This window comes from Budorcas taxicolor, chromosome 1, assembly GCF_023091745.1.
Source record: "Budorcas taxicolor isolate Tak-1 chromosome 1, Takin1.1, whole genome shotgun sequence".
NCBI lineage: Eukaryota > Metazoa > Chordata > Mammalia > Artiodactyla > Bovidae > Budorcas > Budorcas taxicolor.
Window position 1 is genome coordinate 56,183,327 of NC_068910.1, and position 24,102 is coordinate 56,207,428.

General features: G+C 39.6%; 1 protein-coding gene across 1 annotated transcript in view; it reads right to left on the reverse strand.

The window, feature by feature from the left end:
• The window catches only part of RBMS3 (RNA binding motif single stranded interacting protein 3), a 620,879-nt gene that overhangs the window by 243,305 nt on the left and 353,472 nt on the right, over positions 1-24,102 (reverse strand). The window contains exon 6 of the mRNA XM_052644461.1: positions 10,868-10,947. Within this exon, the coding sequence (XP_052500421.1) occupies positions 10,868-10,947 (80 nt within the window). The remainder of the gene's footprint in view (positions 1-10,867; positions 10,948-24,102) is intronic.

Below are 24,102 nucleotides of genomic sequence, written 5' to 3' on the forward strand. Positions count from 1 at the left end.
CTCTCTGCTTGCAAATAACACTCACAGACACTGATGGTTTAACTACTCATTAGTGAGGATGACAGAAGGCAAAGTCCAATATCAACTTAGGAATAAAATTAAGGCTTTGTAATTTATTTTGTGGTCTTCTTTTTTTTTTTTTTTTTGGCTGCACCACAGGGCATGTGGGATGTTAGTTCCACGACCAGGGAATGAATTCATGTCTTCTGCTATGGAATCACCAAGTCCTAACCACTGGACCACTAGGGTAGTCCCTTCTAAGCCTTTACCGTGAAAACTTCAAGGCATAAAAATGTGAAGACCTGAATGGAGTTATCATTTTGGATAAAAATAGATGAAGATGGTCTGTGATTCTGGAGATGTATAGAAAACCTGTTCATCCTTCTCAGTTCCGTGATATTACGATTACTTCAATCAGATTCTGGAGCCAGAATTTGTTCTGTAGACTCTGAATGAATTATGCTACTACTCACTGGTACTTGCACAGAATTATAGAGAATGTACGGTCAGCAAGACATACATTACAGACCGTATTACAGCACTCTGTTACAGTAGGACTGATAAACCCTGTCCCACTTCCCCTAGAGAGAGAAGCAACATCATGCCAAAAGAGATGCAAGTGCAGACCAATAAACCCCTTTCTGTTTGTTCTCACGATATTCACCTTTTTATGTGCAGACAATAAAAACAGGAGAGCAAAGGACAGCAGAGTAATAGCGCCTATCTAGATCCAGCGGCAAGGAGTTAAGATCGAGACACTATTAAGGTAAATTAGGCAAGAACATTACCCATATCAAAAAGCAAAATTCATCAATGGCCCATCCAAGAATAAGCTCTTTCATGTCAATGTATGGCAAAACTAGTACAGTATTGTAAAGTAAAATAAAGTAAAAATAAAAAGAAAGAAAAAAGAAATAACAATCTGTCAGCAAAACATACTGAAAAGCAGTTTTGGAAAAATGAGACTTTTCAAGAAGTAACTAGAATCTTTCTCAATCAAATTGTTTTGTTTTGTTTCATTTTCCTCTTGAATATTTAGCACTTGTTCCGTGTGTGTGTGTGTGTGTGTGTGTGTGTGTGTGTGTGTGTGTGTACACACATATGGGCTTCCTTGGCTCAGATGGTAAAGAATCTGCCTGCAATACAGGAAACCCATGTTCTATTCCTAAGTTGGGAAGATCCTCAGGGGAAAGGAATGGTTACTAACTCCAGTATCCTTGCCTGAGGAATCTCATGGACACAGGAGCTTGGCAGGCTACTGTCCATGGGGTTATAATGAGATAAACACAACTGAGTGACTAACACGTATATGTGCATGCGTACTAAGTTGCTTCAGTTGTGTCCAACTCTGAGACTCCATGGGCTGCAGCCTGCTAAGTCTTCCTGGTTCACTGGATTCTCTGAGCAAGAATACTGGAGTGGATTGCCATGCCCTCCTCCAGGGGACCTTCCTGACCCAGAGACTGAACCCACACCTCTTACATATGTGAGAATTTTTGTCAAAAATCAAAAAAAGATTTAAATGTTTCTCTCAATGTTTTCCTCCAAGTTTGTTGATGACAGAGAAAGCAGGTGTCCCCCCAAACCCCTCAGGAATTTCGTTAACAACAAATATAAGTACAAGGGCTGTTCAATTCATGGCATTGTGTATCAGTTTCAAATAACATTTATTGAAATTCTCCAGGCGAGAACACTGGAGTGGGTAGCCTTTCCCTTCTCCAGGAGATCTTGCCAACCCAGGGATCGAACCTGCACTGCAGGTGGATGTTTTACCAGCTGAGCCACCAGGGAAGCCTGTTGAGAACTGACACTGAGCTAAATAGTAACACCTGAAGAAACAACTACATTAAAAACAAACAAAATTCTAAACAAAATCCTGATTTTAAACACGCAGAATCAAATGCATAAATAAAAAAATCACTCTAGTACACTTCACCTTCCCTAACCTTCTCCTGTGAAGACTGGAAATTTAGGGAAGATGAAGGGAAGACTGAGGGCTAGTAAGGGAGTCCACAACATTGATGAAAACCTTCCAAAGTACTAATTGGAAGCCGCCCATTGTTCAGCTGAAGATCATCTCCATTTCACTTTTGTCAACTCTAGATATCCCCACACTGGACCCATTAATAATGCCCACCACACTGCCTTTACCTAGGACCAAATCTTCACGGGTTCTTTTCTCTGTGGCATGATTTCCCGTGCCCATCCCTCACCTTCACTCTGCTTGCATCATGACAATTTCCTGGCCCTTCTTTCTCCCCTCTTTTTGTCAACAGCCAATCTCTTCACATCATCAGTTGTCCTAGGATCAACCATGTCATGGTGGCACTTCATCATTACTGTGTTGCAGATTTCTCTTCCTAAATTTAAACTCTGACTACCATCTGTCTAGGATCACTAATATTCATTTTTATCATCCCTAATACATGGTTCACAAATATGGCTATAAATGTTTAAGAGTAAGGAAAACAATGTGTTTGGTCCAAGAAATTCACTGTACTACTTTAGCTATATCTACTTTCTTCCTCTGGGCTTCCCTGTGGCCAGAAGTTTTAAATCAAAACATAATTTTCCAGACTTCTCTGGTGGTCCAGCAGTTAAGACTGCATGTTCCCAGTGTAGGGGGTACTTGGTTTGATCCCTGGTTGGGGAACTAATATCCTGCATGCTTCACAGAGTGGCAAAAAAAAAATTTAATAAAAAAAGAATTAAATAAAATTAAAAACAAACAATTTCACAATTACTGGATCACCATCCTCAATTTGAATTCCCCCAAATCAGAGCCTGCAACAAGATGATTAATTGAGAGCTGATGCCAGGAAGTAGGAACATAATAGAAAAGGAAGAGAAAGTCAGGGAAGAAAAAAAAAAAACACACAATAAAAGTTGCATCACTGAGCTTGTCATCCCCATAAGAAACCCCTAGAATCTGCTGATTCTCACATTCTTTTGATGGACAGATGTCTAAGGGAGTGATAACTACCCAAGGACTGCAAAATACCTATATCAGGCTGAGTAAGATTTTATAGATTTTGCCCTGATTTACAGAAGTAGAGAGATTTGGTGGATCCCTGCCATGGGATGCTTTCTGGAGGCACCCCTCTTTCACAGCTATGATCACAGAGGAGGAGAGTTGCAGTTTGGTGCACAGAACCCATTCCAACCACTCTTAATCTCCTGAATATGTTCCCCTGTATTTCTCTATCTGGTCTCTCATTATCCAGATTTCAAAATGTAATCATCTCTGTCTCCTTTCTTCTCTCTCTTACTAGTTACCAACTCCCCAAATACCTTTGTAGTATCAGGTGTGGCGCCATAGAAAGGTTGAGAGGTGACTGGCCAAGAACATAGAATTCACAGCCCTTAGGTCTCAAGCTTGTTCTATGAAATTCACTAATAATGTTCCAGCAGTGTTTCACCATGAAACAACTGTGTGTTTGGTAGGTAGAAATAATCTAGAAGGCATCACAAACATTAAAGATGAGGAGATCAGCAGAAAGTCACTTCCTAATTATTGCAAACATCCTTTTATTGATGAGAAATCTAAGCCAACATCCAGTTGGGGGTCGTGGTGTTCACAAAGTATATTATGCAGATGATGTTTTAGCTTCACAAAGAGGAATAACTCAAAGTTAGGCAACACTACTCATGAGTAGAAACAGAGAGATATATGTTTACTAAATTGTACATAATATTTTTTCTATTTGCTGCCTTTTATTCAATTATAGCTGCATTTGTGACTTATCAGACTGGCACCACTGAGAAAACACTGGTTAGTGTTTTCCTGATAAAACATTTTCCCTGATAAAAATGTGTGTGTCTATTGCTCACATATAGATTTGTAATCTAAATTTCATTTTAGTACATTTTTGATATTTTACTCTGGAGGAAGTTTCAAATTTATACAAACAACATTAATTTTTTTCATTTTATTAAAAAAAATTATCAGATCATAAATATTTTGCCTTGGATACTCCCTAAAATCCTACAGAGTCTTTATTTGCATAAACATAAAATAGTAAAATTATCTGTCAAAGGACTAAGAAGGCACATCATTTTATTTTATTGAGTAGGAAAATAAGGTTCCTCTGTTATGTAAATATTTGTCCCAATTTCTGTTCATCAGATGGCCTGCTAAATTAAAAAGATCCCAAAATAGGGTGCAGTCTCTCTCAATCCTTCCCTAATTCTTGGACTTCAGGTTGGATTAACACTACTTAACAAAGACAAATCATACTAAAAGAGAGTTGGTTATTCCACTGTTTTCTGGAAAGACTGTTCTACTGACTAGTACATGTGCTTATGGGCAAAAGTCTAATTTGAAAGCAAAATGCGATTTTCCCTCCTCAAACCAGCCTTAAAACACATGTCATTATATTTGGAAGCCTTTTCTAGGCAGTGCTGCCCTCTGCTCCTCAGCCTCTTTGAGTGTGAGCCTTTCTATTTCATGCCCTACAGATGCCTGAAGTGCCTGGGAACTTACACTTTACTTTTATCAGGGGTTAGAAATTGGAATGCAGAGTTCCCAAGAAGGGCAAGGAGAGATAAGAAAGCCTTTCTCAGTGATCAATGCAAAGAAATAGAGGAAAACAATGGAATGGGAAAGACTAGAGATCTCTTCAAGGAAATCAGAGATACCAAGAGAAATTTTCATGCAAAGGTGGGCTCAATAAAGGACAGAAATGGTATGGACTAAATGGAAGCAGAAAATATTAAGAAGAGGTGACAAGAATACACACAAGAACTATATAAAAAAGATGTTCATGACCCAGATAATTATCATGGCGTGATCATTCACCTAGAGCCAGACATCCTGGAATGCAAAGTCAAGTGGGCCTTAGGAAGGATCACTACAAACAAAGCTAGTGGAGGTGATGGAATTCCAGCTGAGCTATTTCAAATCCTGAAAGATGATGCTGTGAAAGTGCTGTACTCAATATGCCAGCAAATTTGGAACACTCAGCAGTGGCCACAGGACTGGAAAAGGTCAGTTTTCATTCCAACCCAAAGAAAGGCAATACTAAAGAATGCTCAAGCTACTGGACAATTGCACTCATCTCACACACTAGCAAAGTAATGCTCAAAATTCTCCAAGCCAGGCTTCAACAGTACGTGAACTGTAAATTTCCAGATGTTAAAACTGGATTTAGAAAAGGCAGAGGAACCAGAGATCAAATTGCCAACATTTGTTGGATCACCAAAAAAGCAACAAAGTTCCAAAAAACATCTATTTCTGCTTTATTGACTATACCAAAACCTTTGACTGTGTGGATCACAAGGAATTGTGGAAAATTCTTCAAGAGATGGGAATACCAGACCACCTTACCTGCTTCCTGAGAAATCTGTACACAGGTCAGGAAGCAACAGGTAGAACTGGACATGGAACAACAGACTGGTTCCAAACAGGAAAAGGAGCATGTCAAGGCTGTATATTGTCACTCTGCTTATTTAACTTATATGGAGAGTACAATATGAGAAACGCTGGGCTGGAGGAAGCAAAAACTGGAAACAAGACTGCTCGGGGAAATATCTATCACCTCAGATATGCAGATGACACCACCCTTATGGCAGAAAGTGAAGAAGAACAAAAAAGCCTCTTGATGAAAGTGAAAGAGGAGAGTGTAAAGGTAGGCTTAAAACTCAACATTCAGAAAACAAAGATCATGACATCCCATCACTTCATGGCAAATAGATGGAAACAGTGACAGACTTTATTACTTTGGGCTCTAAAATCACTGCAGGTGGAGACTGCAGCCATGAAATTGAAAGACACTTGCTCCTTGGAAGGAAAGTTATGACCAAACTAGACAGCATATTAAAAAGCAGAGACATTACTTTGCCAACAAAGGTCCATGTAGTCAAAACTATGGTTTTTCCAGTAGTCACATATGGATGTGAGAGTTGGACTATAAAGAAGGCTGAGCACCGAAGAATTGATGGTTTCGAACTGTGGTGTTGGAGAAGACCCTTGAGAGTCCCTTGGACAGCTAGGAGATCCAACCACTCCATCCTAAAGGAAATAAGTCTTGAATATTTATTGAAGGACTGACTCTGAAGCTGAAACTCCGATACTTTGGCCACCTGATGTGAAGAACTGACTCGTTGGAAAAGACCCTAATGCTGGGAAAATTGGAAGGCAGGAGGAGAAGGAATGACAGAGGATGAGATGGTTGGATCTCATCCAACAGGGAGGCCTAGCATGCTGCAGTCTATGGGGTTGAAAAGAGTCAGACACGACTGAGTGACTGAACTGAACTGAACTGGAGTTGTACAGGATTGCTGAGCGATTTGTTTTGGGACAAAGAAATGTCTGAGGTTAGGTGAGCACGCAACTAAAGATGCTTTACTTTGTCTGCAAAACATCAAGATCGATAGGCAGGACATGTGTCATTTACGGAACACTGTTTTCTTTTCCCTCTAGAGGAGCGAGAAAATACTTTCTTAAGAGCAGTAACATGATGGTTACTTTTTGTTACAGCTTTGGCTGCTCCTTCCCACCAACTGGTAATATTAACTTTCCATACTTCAAATGCCAGAATTCAAATAATTAGAATTTTTTTGCATGTATATCTAGCTTCCTTGTTCCAACTAGCCAAAATTTGGGGACAATGTTATAATTTATAGTGAACAGAGCTAGTTCTGGGAGGCTGTGATAGGCATTAAAGATCCATGATATATTCGTTAAAATTAGGTCTCTTGTGAACAATTAGGAGGAACTCAGAAAGAGAAAGCCTGATCAATGTCAAAGTTTTGGGCTGAAGCAGCTTTTCTTCTTGTTCTTCTACAGAAAGGACAGAGGACGGAATTTGGAAACTAGATTATCATCTCAGGAAATCAATGAACTTTGCGGCTTAAGAGGAATCTTTGTTAAGAGACACAGAATGAAAAGGGCACATTTCCCCAAGTCATCCCTAAATGGAGAAGGAAGCGATATGAATATGGTACTGATTTCTCTCTTCTTGCTTAGAGGGAGGGGAGGAAGACTCACTTTTTTCATCAGCCGTCTTAGGGTCTGAAGATCCCAGATCATTTTTTTGGATCCTTGTGAGTCCCTTATTCACACAACCTTAAAGCATTGTACTGAAACCATCCATGTGCTATTCTAAAATCCCACAAATTTCTGAAGTCAAGATGCCAAATCTTTAAAGTGAATGCTGAGGTTTTTACAACTTAAAAACAAAAACCTATTTTAATTGCAAGTCAGGTAGATCAATTATAGGTGATTGTATTTAATTTTTTGAGAGAGGGAAGCATTTTCTCTTCGACAAATTATTTTCTGATGCCCAGCATGTTGTCAGGCTTTCCCCACCCCGCTGAGAATGTGTGGGGCTCTGTGTTCCCCAGCAGACTGGAGGGTACCAGCCTGCTTCATCTACCAGCAGCAGAACAACGCACAGGTCCTTTGGAAGGTGGCATTTCAGCTCAGTGTGTATTTCAGGGCTGCCCTTGAGACAGGAATCAGAGTTCTTGTCCACGGACCTGAAGGATGGAATCCACAAACATGCACACACTCATGGTAGCAAGCAAATAGGATTTATTAAAGAGGAAGAAAGCACAAAGCTCCCAGCATAGACACTGAGGGGGTAAAGAGTCCCCTATAGGTGATTTTAATTACCAAGGACAGTCTCTCTAAAGATACAATGCATTTTAATAGTGAAGAAAATCATCACTTCTGAACAATCAAAGGGATCACTTCTAATCAGATACCAGGGCTCATTGTGACTTCTGCTCACACGCCTCAAGATAGAATAGAAAATTGGATTAAGATATGAATTTCTGAAAATAAGACCTCAACCATCTACTTCAAATAAGCAACAAGGACCAAGAAAGGCAAACATCATACACACAAGTTTAATTATCCTTGTCATCACAGAGTTAATGAGCCTAGCCAAGTCATTTTACTGCAGCGCATTCCAAAATACCCACTTCCTGCATTATGCCATTTTATTCCATATCAAGCATACATATCAAAGCTTATCTATCCTTAGGTTGCTTCCATGTCCTGGCTATTGTAAATAGTGTTGCAGTGGACAGCAGGGAGCATGTGTCCTTTTCAATTATGGTTTTCTCTGGGTACAACCTAAATATCCATCAAAAGATGAATGGATAAAGATACATATATACATGGCTATAGATAAAGATACAGATAAATGGATAAAGAATGAATGAAGATAAATATATATAAAGATATATATAATGAATTAAGCCAGACACAGAAAGACAAATATCATATGATATCGCTTATATGCAGAGTCTAAGAAAACAAGATACAAATGAACTTATTTACAAAACATAAACAGACTCACAGACACAGAAAACAATCTTGGGTTACCAAAGGGGAAGCAGGGGGAGGATAATTTAGGAGTTTGGCATTAGCATATGCACACTATATGTAATATCTATATATTTATATCTGTATATAAAATAGACCTCTGTATATAAAGGTATATCTGTATATAAAATAACCAACAAGGACCTACTATTGTACAGGGAACTATATTCAATATTTTATTATAATTTATAAGGGAAAAGATTCTATACATATATAAAGAGAAAAGAATCTATATACATAATCTATATAAAGATCTATAAATAATCTATATCATATATATATGAAGAGATATATAAAGAAACATACATAACTGAATCACTTTGCTGTATATCTGAAACTAACACAACATTGTAAATGAACTATACATCAAAAAAATTGTATGTCTTCTGTTACCATTTGAAGCCTTTATGAAAATCTATTTGACTTCCAAAGTAAGGATAAATAAGTTAATTCAAGTATTGATGATAATTGATATATTTAATTGTATTATGTTCAAGGCAAATCTCAGAAGCATAAAGTTGTATCTCTCAAGATTTTTTAACTTAGCATAATTATTTTGTTTTTCATGGTCCCATGAGATAAAACTAAGTAAGAAACTCATAACCAAGTTCTTGCTATTCACAATGTTTCCATCGGGTGTAGCTATGATATTAGAGAGGTTAATACCACAGCGTCCTTATTCAAGGAAGGGTGCTCAGATATGTGGGGGATTTGTAGTGACTTTGTCTCTAGCATTAAACTACATGAGTCAGCTGCATGTTCCATGGGTTAACCTAAACAACTTCAAATCAATCACATCAAGATGGATTTCACTGCCTTTTTCCAAAAAGGAAGAATCATACAAAACTGAGACCTGTATTAAAACTTCACTCAATAATAATTCCACCTAGTTTACTCATTCTTGAATTTTTTTAATATAATCATGCAATGCACATCTAGTTTGAATGCCTTCTGTACGTAGACATCTGTAGGATTAAACGAGATGAATAAGCAGAAAACCCTTTAACAATGCAAGTCCTTTACTCAGTGGTGGGTCTGAGCAGAGTGTCTTTAAATGTCTTTTATCTTAAAGGGAAAGAGAAAAAGTATTTCTCCTAAAATGCAAGGGCAGCTGACTTGCTGAGATGAAAACTGCTAACTCTTTTTCTAACAACACCATATGTCTCCAATTGGATCATAATGAAGCTAGTTCTCAGGAGAATGTCACGCATGGAAACTAACCAAATTGAGTCACAGCTTCACTGCTGACTCATGATTAACCAGGGGTCGTACTTTGGGATTTTTCAGAGCATCCAAATACCAATCCGAATGGCCTTTCTTCTTCCCCAAAACTTAGCGTGTCATAAAATGAACCTGATCCTGCCAGAAAACTATGTCTTTTTTTTGTTCAGACTTTGTTTTCTATATAACTCAATATATTTTAATGAACCAGAATGCTCAACCCCTAAATGCTCTAGCCATGGGTTTTAAATAGTAGATACTTAATGTAGCAAACATTACAAAGATGCAACATAAAATCATCAAAAGAAAAAATATCATAAGACTGAAGAAGTCACATTTTTCTCCTAAGAATCACTGAAAATAAAAAAACAACAAATAAACCAAGATGTATGTCAGATATTTCCTTATCTGCTATTCTCTTTCAGAACTTCACTCAATATTTTTATGCATAAGTAAGATGTATTTTTTCTTCCAGTTTTATTGATATATGAGTAAGATATTTTAATCTACTTAATATACAATACTGTTCCTATATTTTTCTTAAAAATTAATATCATGTCAAGGCAGTCCTAGCTCACATTCTGATACAAATGATATATTCAATTCTTTTCTGTTGATTGTAATTCTTAATAGCATAAAGTTATATCATCTTATGATGTGTGCCAAATATTGAGAATTTTGCCTTCAAAAATATGAAATGCCCTGAAGTAGTCTAAACTGGTGCTTCCTAGATTATCTCTGATGAATGGGTGTATTAAAAAAAATTTAATGTGCATATGATATTTTTGTAAAACATGAAGTTATGCAGTAAGATTTCATGATAATGTCATATTGCTATAAAAGTTTCTAAATGCTCTTTCAGCTTTCCTGCATTATTCTTGTCACGAGCTGGTAAGAACTGTTTGGGAACTGGTCTCAATCTGTGGATTCCACTGTTATTATTATTATTTTTACAATATGTCACTCACTGTTTAGATATTTTACAAAGTAGAAATCAGGATACCAATATTAATGATATGAGTCACAAACTTTCTTCCCGGCATGTGCATTTCAAACTATTCTTTGCTATTTTCCTTCTAATTCACTTTAAGGAATTAGCAGCAGAGATTCAAAAAGACAGGCCAAAGATGAATCACCAAGAAGCTTTTGGTAGTTTTGAGAAAGATGAGTTGCATAGTATTAAAAAAAAATACATATTTATAAAGGCAAAACTTTCCTCCCAATGGAGGAAACTACGGGCCTTACCATGTACTCATTCTGATAGCACCAATGAGCCTAGATATTATTTAATGATTACTTTATGGCTTTTCTCACCTGGGATTCCTGGTGGTGTTTTCAGATATTTTCCATTAAAATGTTGAATTACCACTTCACATTTTTCAGTAGACTCCATTCTGGGAAAAGAAGTAAACAGGGGATTATATACTTTCATGAAGCTGTACATATTCAGGAAAAATAAATTTAAAAGAGAAGGAAATTCAGAAAACCCTGGACAAGCTTCATTTGAGAATTTTACCAGAATCATCACCAGTTGCCATGACCACCATAGTGGATAGAACACCACAAACCCATTGGCACCAAGAGCAAGGCTTACTCTACTGAAGGCTGACTGTGCGGATGGCTCTGTGTGGAGTCATCACTCACACATAATCCCGAGGCATCATCTTATTTAATCCGTACAACAGTTTAATCCGTACACTCACAGTGCTCAATAAACACCTTCTGAATGTCTGAGTTAGCAAATGTGAGAGGCAGTTCTCACTATTGCCTTTCACACCATGAGGGCAGCCAGGCTTAGCAAGTGGTTGAGGTGGGCTTGTAGCTGAGGCCTGAGTGACACCCACCTGCACTGCAAATACTAAGCTATACCTGGAGAATCTCCACAAAGCAAGGTGAGGGAGTGTGCTGGTTTTCAACAACTGGCAGCCTAAGGGAGAGACTCACACAGTAGTGATGTCATCATGATGTCATTTCATGCTTACATCATGACACCTTTATTGAAAATCCATGAGGTGACAGATACAGAAGGGAGTTAATTCAGGTCCCAAATATCTTAGGAAAATACACATACACAAACCTCAGGTCTTGAACTTTCTTACTTTTGAATTTTAGATAACCTCCTATTTTTTCATACTAGCTATCAATAGAGTAGGTTTCTTTTGCCAAATTTTGTCATCTCACATAAAAGCTCGTGAACAATATTTGGGACCATACCATCACACTGTCAACATTAGCAGTTGGATCACCTCTGAGGCTGGCCCACCCTCAAGCCTCGAGGGTGTACTTTCCTTTTGTTGCTGAATAAAACTGAGCTGTAACCAAGCTGTAACACTAGTCCGCTGTTTCAAATTGTTGCTGTGGCGAGACAGAACCGAGGAAATTACACACTCCCCTGACATATCTGGTGCCGTGTCTTGCATTTAACCTGGCTGAAACAACCTCAGCTTGGTCCCAGTGAGGTGGAGACCAAGCACAGCAAAAGCCCAACTTGGAGAAATCTCACATGGTAGAAGCTGAATTCAAAGGAATCCCAGTGCAGTAGAAATGACAAGAAGCCCAACATGCTAGAAACGGAGGCAACAAAAACATACTTAGCAGAAAGTATGTTCTTCACGCAGCTCAGTCTCAGAATCCAGAAGACCTCCAGTTAAGGTCAACAAACTACAACTTGCCATGCCCACTCAACAAGGATATATAAAACTAAACCCAACCATGGAAAATATCACTCACCCTTAGATGGACACCACTATAAGGACTATGAGGCTTGAGACTAGCAAGAGGGGGAGTTGCAATGCCCCTCGCTGTTCCAGCTCAGCAGGAAGTAGCCAGAGAGACCTCGACTTCCTTATTCCCAAAGAATTGGGCCTCCCATCTCTTGGGGGGAATGTTAGGTAGTTAGAATAGGAAGAAGCAGTCCAAAATGGAGGTGGCTAAAAGACAAAGAAGAACTTCTCTGTAGCTCAGACTGTAAAGAATCTTCCTGCAGTGCAGGAGAACTGGGTTCGATCCCTGGGTCAGGAAGGTCCTCTGGAGAAGGGAAGAGCAACCCACCCCAGTATTCTTGCCTGGAGAATCCCCATGGACAGAGGAGCCTGGTGGGCTACAGTCCATGGGGTTGCAAAGAGTCGGACATGACGGAGCAACCAGCACTACATCACAGTCAACATTAGCAGTCTTGCCATCTCCTAAGTAGAATAGTATAAGCAACATTCCTAAATTTTAACTATATCTGACCTTTATTACTTGGTGGGAAAGGTAAAAATTAAAGGGTCATTTCTATTCAAAAGAAATTATGCCCATGAATGGTACATGAGAGGGAAAATAGACTTAAGAAATGGCATGCATACATAGAAAAGAATATGTATGAAATGTACAAAATTTGTCCAAAAGGCAAAGTGTGTAATTTTGGATTTTCTGCTCTATTTTATCAATAATATGAGCTCTCTTGGAATGAAGCCCTTTGACACAATTTGTTAAACTTTTGTGCATCCAAATATTATATGTGTTTTCATGATCATATCACATGCAGAGTAAACAAGAAAAGGAAAAAATATATCTAAACAACTGCCAAATGAGTTATACATTTATTACAGTTACAGGAATTCCAATGTGAAAGGAATTGCAGCCAGAAAAACTCTGAGAAGTGTGCACAGGAGGCCAGAAACGCCACTGGATAAATAACTAGGGCAGGAGTCTGGGGTAGGCAGGTGGAAGGTCATGTACCTGTAGATGGGGCAGAGTGAGCAGAGCCGTGGGGCTGGATGGAGTTTCACTGGGGAAACTCCTGGAGATAAGCTGAGAGGTGAGGCAGGAGCATTTGAGTTATCAACTTAAGGACTTTTTTTTTTTTTTTTTTTGGAATTTAGTTGATTTATATTGTTGTGTTAGTTTCAGGTGCAGAGCAAAGTGATTCAGTTATATTCAAAAAACTAAGATCATAGATTCCAGTCCCATCACTTCATGGCAAACAGAAGGGGTAAAAATTAAAAAAAAAAAGTAACACAATGCAGCTATGAGCCATGCCATGCAGAGTCACCCTGAAGGAGATGAAACCAGCCAATCCTAAAGGAAATTGATTTCCTTTAGGATTTTGTGATTAGAAAATATCACATATATTTATTGTGCTACACAGTAGGACCTTGTTGTTTATTTATTTTATATATAATAGTGTGTATTTATTAACTCCTAATTTATCCCTTTATGCATTTCCCCCTGTAACCATAAGTTTGTTTTCTATGTCTGTGACTCTACTTGTTTTACATGTAAGTTTATTTGTATCATTTTTTTTTTAAGATTCAAGTTCTATGTGATGTTGCATTTGTCTTTCTCTATCTGGATTTCTTTGGAAGGAATGATGCTAAAGCTGAAGCTCCAGTACTTTGGCCACCTCATGCGAAGAGTTGACTCATTGGAAAAGACTCTGATGCTGGGAGGGATTGGGGGCAGGAGGAGAAGGGGATGACAGAGGATAAGATGGCTGGATGGCATCACTGACTCGATGGACGTGAGTCTGAGTGAACTCCAGGAGATGGTGATGGACAGGGAGGCCTGGCGTGCTGCGATTCAGGGGGTCACAAAGAGTCAGACATGACTGAGCAACTGAACTAAACTGAACTGATCTGGCTTGCTTTTATTAGGATGGTCATCTCTAGGTTCATCCATGTTGCTGCCAATGGCGTTATTTCATTCTTTTTTATGGCCGAGTAACATTCCATTGTATATTTGCACCACATCTTCTTTACCCCTTCCTCTGTCAATGGACATACAGGCGGCATCTGTGTCTTGGCTATTGCAAATAGCGCTGAGTAAACAGTGGGGTGCATGTATCTTTTTGAATTGTGGTTTTCTCTGGATATATGCCCAGGAGTGGTATTGCTGGATCATATAGCACCTCTATTTGAAGATGTTTTCAAAAGCACATTCCACCTGGGGTGCTCTAATTATTTATGATTCAAATTTTAAAAAGAATATTTTTGACAGTACATACATTCCTAGGAAACCTAGAGAAGATGCACATTTTTCTGCATTGATACAGATGGTGAACCAGAGCAGTACTGATGTCAAGGGCATGAGACTTATGCATTATTGGAGCCCTGAGCCTGGAAAACTTCACTCAATTTAAAGCTCAGCTGTCACTGTCAATACATTTTAAACAAGGGGGTCTTCTATTTTTAATTTTCACTAGGACCCACAAATTACATAGCTGGTCCTGCTAAGACAAGAAAGCACAGGAAATTAATTTGACATAATATTCATGATTCAGATGCCCAGTGGATCCATATAGCGTTATTTGAGGAACATCTGAAGAGTGACTCATTTTTGTGTTCAAATGCAAAAGTAAAACTCTTTAAGCTTAATAATATACAATTGTGGTTAATAAAAACAAAAATGGCATTTTGTTCAATGTTTAATCACAGTGTCAACTACAAACTGGCACTTGCCATCTAACTCCACAAGATTTAGATCAGGCGCTGCTGCAGCTGCTGACTTTCAGACACCCCTGAAAGGAGCTCAGGGTGAAGAGCAGAAATGAGGCGCCCTGTGCTGGAAGAAAAACGGACAGGATAAGTCTTCACATAGTTAGTTTCAGGAATTGATGTTATTAGCCCAATGCTATCTCCTCCTATCTACAAAAGCACTGAAATCTATCATGGAGATGACTGCCCCTTGTAACTAGCAAAATCTACCAAAAATGTATGCTTGACAGCATGTGATGCTCCTTCACCAAGATCACATTTACACTGACCTTTCCCTCTACGTCTTTGGAGCAGTGTCCCAGAGCTACCTGAGGTACTGTTCCTGGGCTGCCCCCAAATAAAACTTAAAGTGAAGCTCTCACGGTATTGTTTTTTAACTCAACAACAGATTTCCCAAAATCGGAGGATATTTGGATTAGAAAGACAAGATGAACCATTCCCTATTCCAAATACTGAGGAGCAGCTAAGTACAATTTTGCTGACTCATTCATGTTTTCTTTCCAGGGGAATATTTCACATCTTCCAACTTGTTATTTTTATTTTTTTTCTTTTAAGTAGGAAACTTCCATTTCTAGGAACAAAAGAATTCAAATTCTGCTTCCTCTCTGCCCACAGGACCAACTCTCCATTGTCTCTTAGGGAAGATAACCTTCCCTCCAAGCGGAGACATGAATGGGAGAGGAAATGTAAGCCCTTAATTACTACAGATGTTACTTTATGGAATTTTTATTCCAGGAGAGCACCAGAATGAAAAGCTTATGCCCCAGGGCCCCCTCCCTGCTCAATCTCTCTCCGGGTGCTCATCTAGATAAAAGGCAGTTAAGAATCTAAAGCTTGGTTGCCAGAGTCCTACAAATCAAACCCTTCCTCTTTGTCTTGAAAATGACATGAAATTCTAAATGAACACTGAATCTGGATGGGGGTTAGTTGTGTGTGAGCTTGTTAATGCCACAAAATAAGACTCGGGGACTGCAGAGGAAATCAGAGAAGAAAGTCAGGGGCCTTCATGCAGTCCACCCACCTGGTCTGAAAGGCTCACATCTCCCCTTCTGGTTAATAGTATGATCGTCTTTGCTCGAGACTGTTTTACGGCACCATCAAGCCAGGTGGGGGCTGCTGGTGTGAATGCAAGACAGCAGCACAGAGCGCTCACTCTGATTTAACTGAGTGAAGGTCTGCAGGAATCTTTAGAGACTCTTGTCTCTGAAGGAATAAATGCAATAAAGATCTGTTTTCTGCAGCTGCTGGCACTGAGTGTCAAACCACGCTATGCGGCACCACCCAGAAGTGACAATTTCATTTTTATATACAGGGCACATTTTAACAAGGCAAAGTCTTCCCAGCAGAGATAACCATTGCGGAGGGAGTGGAGAGGCTCCCCCACGAGCTCTGGGGGAGGACTGCATTTGAAGGGCCACCTTAGGAAAAATGTGCCCATTTTCTTCTCCAGTTTCACAGTTAGCCTATTTGAAAGGCCAGCCCAAGCCACCTGCAATCTGGCACGTGCTCCACTTGAAAGTGACCCGAGCCTTATCAAGTGGGTCTGAAAAGGCAGCATGCCAGACAAAGCTGCCTGACCAGGCCCCTTTGGATGGGCCACTGCATCCATTCTTTCTAGCTGGTACCTGAACCCTCTCACATCCCTCAGAAGAGCTCGAGTGCCAGCCAACCATTCACCCGTCAATGCATTAATTAGGTTCCTACAAGGCTCCAATCACTGTACAAAGCCTCAGGGTTTTCTGTTAGGTCTGATGTTTAAATAGAAACACACATTACAGGTCCTGTTTGACATTCTTTCTTGTCTCTGTGCCTAGGAACCTGCCTTCATTCATTTGAAATGCACCACCGAATTGTGACTTTGAGAAAAGTTCTTTTTTAACAACTATTAAGAGGTACTCATTTCATAGCCAATGCAATCCTCACAGGCAGATTACATCCGATGAGAGCCTGCTTCAATATCAGGGCCAGACGTAACACACAGAGGTGGAAAAGCATTGTATAAAACCATTTTCAGCCTATCTGTCTCACCTCCATGGAGAATCTCTCAGTTTATTATTTTCAAGCAATAAGCACGATTATGCAGGCAGTTAAGACAAATTCGCGCTGTCGTTTATGATGGTTAATGAGAGGCTTCCACTATTGTGAAATTTTTGTGGTTTTGCAATCACAAGATCTGTACAACTTATTGGTGACTTAGACTTACACAGCTTTGCAAGCCAGTCACCTTTGCTTCCAGTAAGATTTATGGAAAGGGTCAACATGAAAAGAATTTTGGAAAAAAGCAAATTATGTCATTGGCTTCTTAAACCCTAGTAACAGAAGGAATCATAGTGAGTTTCAGGAAGAAAGAGGGGTGAAGGAGTTGAATTTCCTTCTGTTTTTGCAATTTGTCTTCTTCCTTTGAGGTGCTTGACATCCTTAAGAGACAAAAGTCATAAACGTCACGTCGTGCACAGACTGGCCTTCCTGTCTCTTCTCTTTGAGACAGGTGGTGGCTGACATCTTGGTGGCTCCTTGCTTAGCATCACAGAACATTCCTCTTATGGAATGGAGCTGTGGACAACATTTGGCTCATGAAAACCCACTCCGAAGTTTTACAATCACATATATTCAGGACTAGATATAGCCTCAGATATCAACTTTTACATGACACAGAGGAACAAGGGGATGACTTCTCTAAAGTCGAGTTGTTGGGTGAGCCTGCAAAGGATCTTCAGCCCTTGACGCTCAGTCCAGTGGCTTGTTTGGAAGAAATGGGGCTCCATGGCTGGCCTCCTGTCATCCCTCCCGATTTCCTGCACTGATCTGCTTTCATCTTGTTGAAGCTGGGTGGGTCCTGCCATCCCCATGTCATGCAGCCACCAATGACTAGAGCAGGTGTTCTCAGAAATGGAAATTATACCCTGAGCTGATATAATGAGAAGGGTACTTCATCGCTGTGGTATTCTTTCCAAAACTTAGACATAACATGGATCCCATCATGAAATAAACATCACCGAAACCTAGATCTGGAGACATTTTTCAGGATACCTTGCTGGGACTACTCATGGAAAACAAGGAAAGTCTGAGATGCTGTCGGAGACCAGAGAAGACTGATGAAAAAGACAACCAAAGGCAAAATGGTACCAGAGACCAGATTCTGGAACAGAAAGGGGATTATCAGTGGAAAAATTGGTGAAATTCATATAAACTTTGGAGTTTAGTTAATAATACTGTACTGATATCAGTTTATTAATTCTGACAAATATGTTTTGGTAATGCAAAGTGTTGACAATGGGAAAAATTGGATATAGGGTATATAAAACCTGTGTATGCTCTTTGTAAAGAGCTCTTTCTGTACGCTCCAGAAATAAAACTAAATTTATTCCCAAATTTGAAAAGGCTTATTTTAAAAATGACTGTATATTAAAATGATTAGCTGTTGTTCAGTTGTTCAGTCAGGTCCAAATCTTTGTGACTCCATGGACTGCAGCATGCTAGGCTTCCCTGTCCTTCACCATCTCCTGGAGGTTGCTCAAACTCATATTCATTGAATTGGTGATGCCATCTAACTATCTTATCCTCTGTGGATCCCTTAAAATGATTAGGGAACTATATTTTCTTTTTTTGATACCAGTGTTTGGGACCCAGTCCTGGAGTTTCTGGCTCAAATGCTTTGATGTGAAGTCCAGGCACAAATTTTCCAAAGCTACCCAGGTGATTCCAGTGTGCAGCCAGGGTTAAAAAAGACTATTCTGAAGTTTGGCATCAGGTCACCCCAAACTGGAGACCATGGGCCAAATCCAGCCCTCACATAGATTTGCTTGGGCTGCAAAGAGTTTCAGAAAAATTTGAAATGACTCTCAACATCTAAAGATTGAGAGAATTCACACGAAAATTTGAATGCCTCATTCCTCTTTCAAGAGAAAGGAAAAAATGAAAAATGAGATGTTTTCTGCATGGCAACAATGGCATAGCAAAAATAAATTTGGTCTCTGTCCTGGATTCCTAGCATAGGACTCCTACAATTCTGGGGATAGAAATGAGTGATAGAAGTGTCTTCTGCTACTCATAATGAACCACTTTCGACCAAAATTGAGTTTGTGTTAATAAGATGACTCAAGGTGAAACCCCTAGATAGTGTTAGGACAGGGCTGGACAACAGAAGGACCCTATAATTAGAGGGCTAGAGCTTTGGGGTCCATCCTTCAATGTCTAGGGATGGCTGAGGGGCTAGAGCTTTGAGTTCAACCATCAACAATGAAATCAGATTGACTATACTCTTTGCAGCCAAAGATGGAGAAGCTCTATGCTGTCAGCAAAAATAAGACCGGGAGCTGAATGTGGCTCAGATCATGAACTCCTTATGGCCAAATTCAGACTGAAATAGAAGAAAGTAGGGAAAACCACTAGACTATTCAGGTTTAACCTAAATCAAATCCCTTACAATTATACACTAGAAGTGACAAATAGATTTAAGAGATTAGATCTGATAGAGTGCCTGAAGAACTATGGACGGAGGTTCATGACATTATACAGGAGACGGGGATCAAGACCATCCTCAAGAAAAATAAATGCAAAAAGGCAAAATGGTTGTCTGTGGAGGCCTTAGAAATACCTGTGAAAAGAAGAGAAGTGAAATGCAAAGGAGAAAAGGAAAGATAAATCCATTTGAATGCAGAGTTCCAAAGAATAGTAAGGAGAGATAAGAAAGACTTCTTCAGTGATCAATGTAAAGAAACAGAGGAAAACAATAGAATGGGAAAGACTAGAGATATCTTAAAGAAAATTAGAGATACCAAGGGAATATTTCATGCAAAGATGGGCACAATAAAGGACAGAAATGGTATGGACCTAAAAGAAGCAGAAGCTATTAAGAAGAGGTGGCAAGAATACACTGAAGACCTATACAAAAACATCTTTATGACCCAGATAACCATGATGGAGTGATCACTCACCTAGAGCCAGACACCCTGGAATGTGAAGTCAAGGGGGCCTTAGGAAGTATCACTATGAACAAAACTACTGGAGATGATGAAATTCCAGTTGAGCTATTTCAAATCCTGAAAGATGATGCTGTGAAAGTGCTGCACTCAATATACCAGCAAATTTGGAAAACTCAGCAGTGGCCACAGGACTGGAAAAGGTCCGTTTTCATTCCAACCCAAAGAAAGGCAATGCCAAAGAATGCTCAGACTACCGCACAATTGCACTCATCTCACACACTAGAAAAGTAATGCTCAGAATTCTTCAAGCCAGACTTCAGCAATATGTGAACTGTGAACTTCCAGATGTTCAAGCTGGATTTAGAAAAGGCAGAGGAACCAGAGATCAAATTGCCAACATCTGTTGGATCATCAAAAAAGCAACAAAGTTCCAAAAAACATCTACTTCTGCTTTATTGACTATGCCAAGCTTTTGACTGTGTGGATCACAACAAACTGTGGAAAATTCTTCAAGAGATGGGACTACCACCTTACCTGCCTCCTAAGAAATCTGTATGCAGGTCAAGAATCAACAGTTAGTGCTGGACATGGAACAACAGACTGATTCCAAATTGGAAAAGGTGTATGTCAAGGCTGTATATTGTCACTGTTTATTTAACTTATATACAGAGTACATCATGAGAAATGCTGGGCTGGAAGAAGCACAAGCTGGAATCAAGTTTGCCAAGGGAAAAATCAATAACCTCAGATATGCAGATGACACCACCCTTATGGCAGAAAGTGAAGAAGAATATAGAGCCTCTTGATGAAAATGAAAGAGGAGAGTGAAAAGTTTGGCTTAAAACTCAACATTCAGAAAATTAAGATCATGGCATCTGGTTCCATCACTTCATGGAAAATAGATGGGGAAACAATGGAAACAGTGACAGACTTTATTTTGGGGGGTTCCAAAATCACTGCAGATGGTGACTGCAGCAATGAAATTAAAAGACAATTGCTTCTTGGAAGAAAATCTATGACTAACCTAGACTGCAAACTAAAAAGCAGAGACATTCCTTTGCCAACAAAAGTCTGTCTAGTGAAAGCTATGGTTTTTCCAGTAGCCATGTATGGATGTGAGAGTTGGACTATAATGAAAGCTGAGTGCTGAAGAATTGACACTTTTGGACTGTGGTGTTGGAGAAGACTCTTGAAAGCCCCTTGGACTTCAAGGAGATCAAACCAGTCCATCCTAAAAGAAATCAATCCTCAATATTCCTTTTAAGGACTGATGCTAAAGCTGAAACTCCAATACTTTGGCCATCTGATGTGAAGAACTGACTCATTGGAAAAGACCCTGATTCTGGGAAAGATTGAGGGCAGGAGGAAAAGGGGATAACAGAGGATGAGATGGTTGGAAACAGATGTCCGGCTGGTCCTATTCATCCTTTCTGCTCTGATGCCATGTCTGTCTGGCAGGGGTTACACCCCTCCCTGTCTACGGTGCCTCCAGGCAGTCCCTCCTGCGAGGCCCTGGGTCTCCCTGGACTCGGGACACATGCCTCCATCTATTTTCTTCTCTCTGGGGGGCAAAGGCTTGCTCCTGTTCATCGCTGGGTATCTCAGCTTCCCTTCATCAGTTCCCTTAGCTTTGTCAACCCTCTGTAAAGACTCCCCCACATCAGGATCTTCAGTTAGATTATTTGGAATGAAACTCTGTTTCCAGCCAGCACACTGATGGCTACCTCGTAAAACTATGAGCAATCAGGAACAAAATTATACATGAGGCTGTGTCTTTCAAGATCAATGGAAGAAAAAATGCTTACTCATACTTAGTCTGGGAGCTGCTTACTTCAGAATACCTGCCTGCCCCCAGGCAACATCCTTGTCTGGATGCATCATAATCTAAATTTATCTTTTCACTATTTATCACCAATGTTTTCAAAAGGAACGTGGTGAAGAGAATGGAAAAACAATCAATTCAAAATAAAAATTGAGATAAAGAAGGAATTGATAAGTAGTATGTTCAGGTCTCACCATTTAATCCAACTGGACTGTATTATCACTTTTGATGAGTATCTTTGAGCTGTAGCCGCATTTCATTACTAGGTATTACTATCTGTTACATATCTCTTCTGTTTTTCTCTTCTCCTTTTTTTTTTAATTTTTTTTTTCTCTTTCCCAATCATGCGGAACTTGGCCTGACCTTGACTATCCTCCCTTTCCTTTTCTGGGATGGAGCTTTCCTCTCGGGGTCCACCAGGGACTCTCATGCTGGTTCTTCCTCATCATTTGCATCTTAGGTTAAAGCTTTCTCCTCAGAGGGCTTTCCTGTCCTTGACCTCAAGCCTCTCATTTTTTTTCACACTCTCTATAGCACCCATATGCTTTATTTCGTTTTTGTAACACTATTGTTAATATTCATCATTTGATATTTTATATTTGATGAATACTTATTGTGTCCCCAAATCCAGCAGAATACCAGTCAGTGAAAGGAGACGTTTTTTGTCTGTATGTGTATCTCTAATGATCACATATGGAATAATTACTGGCATATTGGAGAAGGCAATGGCTACCCACTCCAGTATTCTTGCCTGGAGAATCCCGTGGACAGAAGAGCCTGGCAGGCTACAGTCCATTGGGTCAGAAAGAGTTGGACATGACTGAGCAACTAATGCTTTCACACTGGTATATTAGTAGTACCCACATATTTAATGGGTGAACTGAATGAATGTATGAATGAATGCATTTTACATAACAGGAAGGGAAGCTAGAGAGTTTAACTAGCCCAAGGACACATATAGGAAGAACAGAACAAAGATGCAAGCTAAGGGATTTCTGACCCATAAAGCCACGTGCATAACTGCACTTCATGGACGGTATCATTGTTCAGTTGCTAAGTCATATCTGACCCTTTCGTGACCCCATGGACTGTGCCTGCTAGGCTTCTCTGTCCATGGGATTTTCCAGGTAAGAATACTGGAGTGGATTGCCATTTCCTTCTCCAGGGGAGCTTCCTGACCCAAGGATGAAACCCAAGTCTTCTGCACTGGCAGGCAGAGTCTTTACCACTGAGCCGCTGGGGAAGCGCTCATGTTAGGATGCTCCAGCTCACAGACAGCAGAGCACGTAGGGAGGATATTAAATAAAAGACAGTCACACATGTCTTCCAAATGATACTGCAAAGTACTTCTCTCTATTGACTGGAAACTAACAGCCTACCTGAAATCCCCACAACCTCAGGGTCCAAGAGTGCCTGTCATGGTTTGTACTTAGAGAAGGTAGAGGGTGAAGAGATCTTACAGTCCCTGAGCACAAGGAATGGCCCCCATTTCCAAATCCAAGGTAACAAAGTTCTCCAATTTTAGTCTCACAGGGTGAATAATACTCAGACGCCTTCTCTCATTCCACCAACTCTGTCTTGGGAATAACGTTATTCCAATTTCAGCATAATAAAACAAGAAACTGTACGGTTTTTCTCCTTCTCTATGTTTTTATAAAATCATGTATACAGCAAGATGGAAGCCCAGAAATTATCCAGTGCAATTTAAGCCATTTGTTTATTTAGTTGACAGATTGATTGATTTGGGTTTTGAAACCTAGAGACCAAATATATGGAAAAGTAGGACAGTGTTTTGCCTTCTTTAGCGATGACCATGATTTTCTGATGTTAAAAGACAGAAAGACAGAGGCAATGTGAAGACAGAGAGGAAGACAAGCACAAAAACAAGAATAGAGATAAAGAGCTAGAGGCTGGACCAGGGGTTCTCTCCTCCTTCGATCACATCTGCTGGCAATTGAGAGAGGAATTAAAATTACCAAAAAGAATAACAGTCCTCCTTCTTTTCAACCTCAGCAAACACAATTCTAACCTGTTTCTGTGCAAACACAGCTGTAGTTTGGAGGTTAGTAATCACTAAGTTTACATTTTAGAGATTTTCTCTGCTCAAACTTGATTTCCTAGTTCCACGCATTTGAGAGAATGATGGTGAGTGAATTGCCAAAACAGCAAGGGAGAAATATTAACACAAAGATGCAATTAAGGTAGATGGAATCAAAACATATCCCAGACAATAAAATCACATTTAGATAAGCTTGATGGTCATTTTAAAGCACCATAGAGTTGCCTAAAAAGACAGTATTGGCATTTCCCTTGCAATTTTAAAAA